Source organism: Egretta garzetta, unplaced genomic scaffold, assembly GCF_000687185.1.
Source record: "Egretta garzetta isolate BGI_Z169 unplaced genomic scaffold, ASM68718v1 scaffold397, whole genome shotgun sequence".
NCBI classification, from domain to species: Eukaryota; Metazoa; Chordata; class Aves; order Pelecaniformes; family Ardeidae; genus Egretta; species Egretta garzetta.
In genome coordinates, this window is record NW_009260493.1 from 6632181 (window position 1) to 6634786 (window position 2606).

The 2606-nt window shown below is 40.9% G+C and overlaps 1 protein-coding gene across 1 annotated transcript in view; it reads left to right on the forward strand.

Annotated features, from left to right (window-relative positions):
• MAP3K5 (mitogen-activated protein kinase kinase kinase 5) overlaps window positions 1-2606 on the forward strand; it is a 74274-nt gene that overhangs the window by 9967 nt on the left and 61701 nt on the right. The window contains exon 3 of the mRNA XM_035899891.1: window positions 2391-2584. Within this exon, the coding sequence (XP_035755784.1) occupies window positions 2391-2584 (194 nt within the window). The remainder of the gene's footprint in view (window positions 1-2390; window positions 2585-2606) is intronic.

The window sequence follows — 2606 nt, forward strand, 5'->3', positions numbered from 1 at the left end:
CCCCCCCCCCCCCCCCCCCCCGAGTAACAGGAGAAATGTTTGCAAACTAATGTTTTGGTGGTGTTCTCGTTCCACTGCAATAGATAACTACTTCCTACAGAAGGTGCACTTGGGGTCAGTTTCTAAGAGCTCAGTAATGGGCTCAAGCACTTGGCCTCTGAAGGCAACATAGTTTTCCTGCCTGTAGGATTATTTATGAAGGCTCTAGTGCTGTCTCTGTAGGTGGCCTGACCATTATGCCAGGATAAACTTTGGGTTCTGTGGATTTCAAAAGCTGGAAACATCCTTTTTCAGAGTTGATTTTTAATTAAGATGTGAGCTTTGGAAACTGTGTGCCAGAGGTCTGAGAAAGCCTTCCTGCAAGCAGACTTGGAATTCATTTTTAATGCACTGAATAAACATTAGGAAGTCAAATGCTTGCCCCAGGATATCTGTAGCTACTTCACCCTTTCTCTGGGTTCTGACTTCCCAAACTTTTTCTCCTTTATTTAAAACAGGAAAGTTGGAGAATAGTCTGTGCTTAATAGTGGCTCCTGTGCCAGTCACTGCCCGCCCTTGTCCTGTAATAGCTGAAACCAGTTCCAGTAAATTCATAATTTCCTCTCTGCTTGTGACTGTGGGGCTTATTCAGTTTTAGCAGTGTCAAAAGTTCATCCATTTACTCTTGAAAGTGTGTTAATCGCTTTATGTACTACCATATTCTTGAGCAGACATGTCCACTCAGTTCTCTGTTGTGAAGACAAGCAGTCTGGGTTCTAGCAGCGCGCTCCTTAACTGCTTATTAAAAATATTGTCATACACTTCCCAGTTCTCAAGTTTCCTCTGGAATTGCTACACTCATGCACAGAAAAATGTGTCCTAGCTATTTGGCTGGAATGGTTTGCAGTTCTTGGGGGAGGAAGACTGAATTCCTCCTTGTGCAAGTCTGTGTATGCAGTAATCTCCAACCAAGGTCTGGGTTACTTGAGCTCAGTGGATATCATGTAAATGCCTGCATCAATTAGTTTTTAATGTTACAGAGTTTGTCAAGATCCCTCAGAAGTGGGGATGGGATTGCCTTTATAGCGAGTTCTTGTAGTTTCATAGTGTAATAAAAAAAAAAAAGTAATTCTTCTATTCTTCATAGCCAATCTCTGATCTGTACACAAACTTATGTTTGCTGACATATCTGTACACATACATTTATACAGACTAGAGTCCCTCAATTCTTCTGTGTTTTTTAAAATCTAATAATGCATGTTAAAATGCATGTTTTAAGCACACAGCTGGTATTGTGTGTTTGAAAACTATTCAATCACTGCTCTCTCAATGCACGGAGCTCAGTTTGCCAGGGCAGTCTCTGAAGTGGTGTCCTCATTGCTGTATTGACTGAGGGGAGAGCAGAAGAAGCTGACCAGAAAGTAATTAACCATGGAAGTACTTTAGGGGTACCAAAATGATGGGTCTCAAGAATTGCTTCCTTAGGGCTTTTCGTTCTGGGCTGCTGGCCACTTCAGTAGTGGATTTGGAGATTTGAGAGCCAAATGGCAGAAGTCCTGATTTTGATGGCATGCTGTCTCATAGTTAAGACCCTTCATAACCACAAATATTCAGCAAGCTTTCTATGTGCGTAAATCTGTACACACACACACCACAGGCACCAGACAACTTGCCTCCCTTTTTCCTGGAAGATAAAGTGCATTTTTTTTTTTTTTTTTTTTTTTCCAAAAGTATCTATTGTACATTGATATATAGAAATCAATAGAGTTTGGCAATGCTAAGACATTCCATAAGTGATTATCCTGAAATATGCATGGTTTTAAGTCCCGCTGGCCAGGAAGGTTTGCTACACAGCAGGGAATTTAATTTGTCTTTGTTATGCTAAACTATTTGAGTCATTTTGCAGTTCATATGAGGATTAGTTTTCTCTACAGTTTTTCCTGTTGTGAGGCAACTAGCTCGTGTTATTGTTTTCAACATCTGTGAGCCTAACTATACTAAATTGCAGGGTGCTTGCTCTCTTCTGAACGTCAGTCATCTTGAAAAGAGTGTATGTCAGCTTTACTTGAGTCCGCCTGCCGCTTCGGGGTGACTAGGGTGTGCCCTCAGAATTGTTTCTCTTTCAAGCCGATGTTCTGACTATTTTAAGGTCAACGTGATGCTTCTAAAAAGACTCATCTTACAGGAAGCAGTTCAAACACCTGAAAGAATACATTTCAGGTGTCTGTCATATTTGAGATGAAAATTGAATTTATGTAATCATAGGCTTCATAGCTAAAATCTTGGTCTTGCTAGGTAAGCAGCAGATCTCCCTTTGAATTTAACAAGTGGAATTCTGCAGGTAGTATATGTAGTTGTTTTATGCTTAGGCTTGTCAAACCACAACTGGCCTAATATTGAAAAAACTACAGATGTGCACTGGTAACTACATATTTGTTCCTTATATGATAACTCCACATAACAAGGTGTACTGCTGCGATAGCAGTTTTATGAAGGGACTAACAGAACTGATGCAGCCCAGTTTTGAGTCGCTGCTTGGGCCCATATGCTTACCTCTGGTAGATCGATTCATTCAGCTCTTGAAGGTGGCACAGGCCAGTTCAAGGTGAGTTGTCTTTTTGTAACCC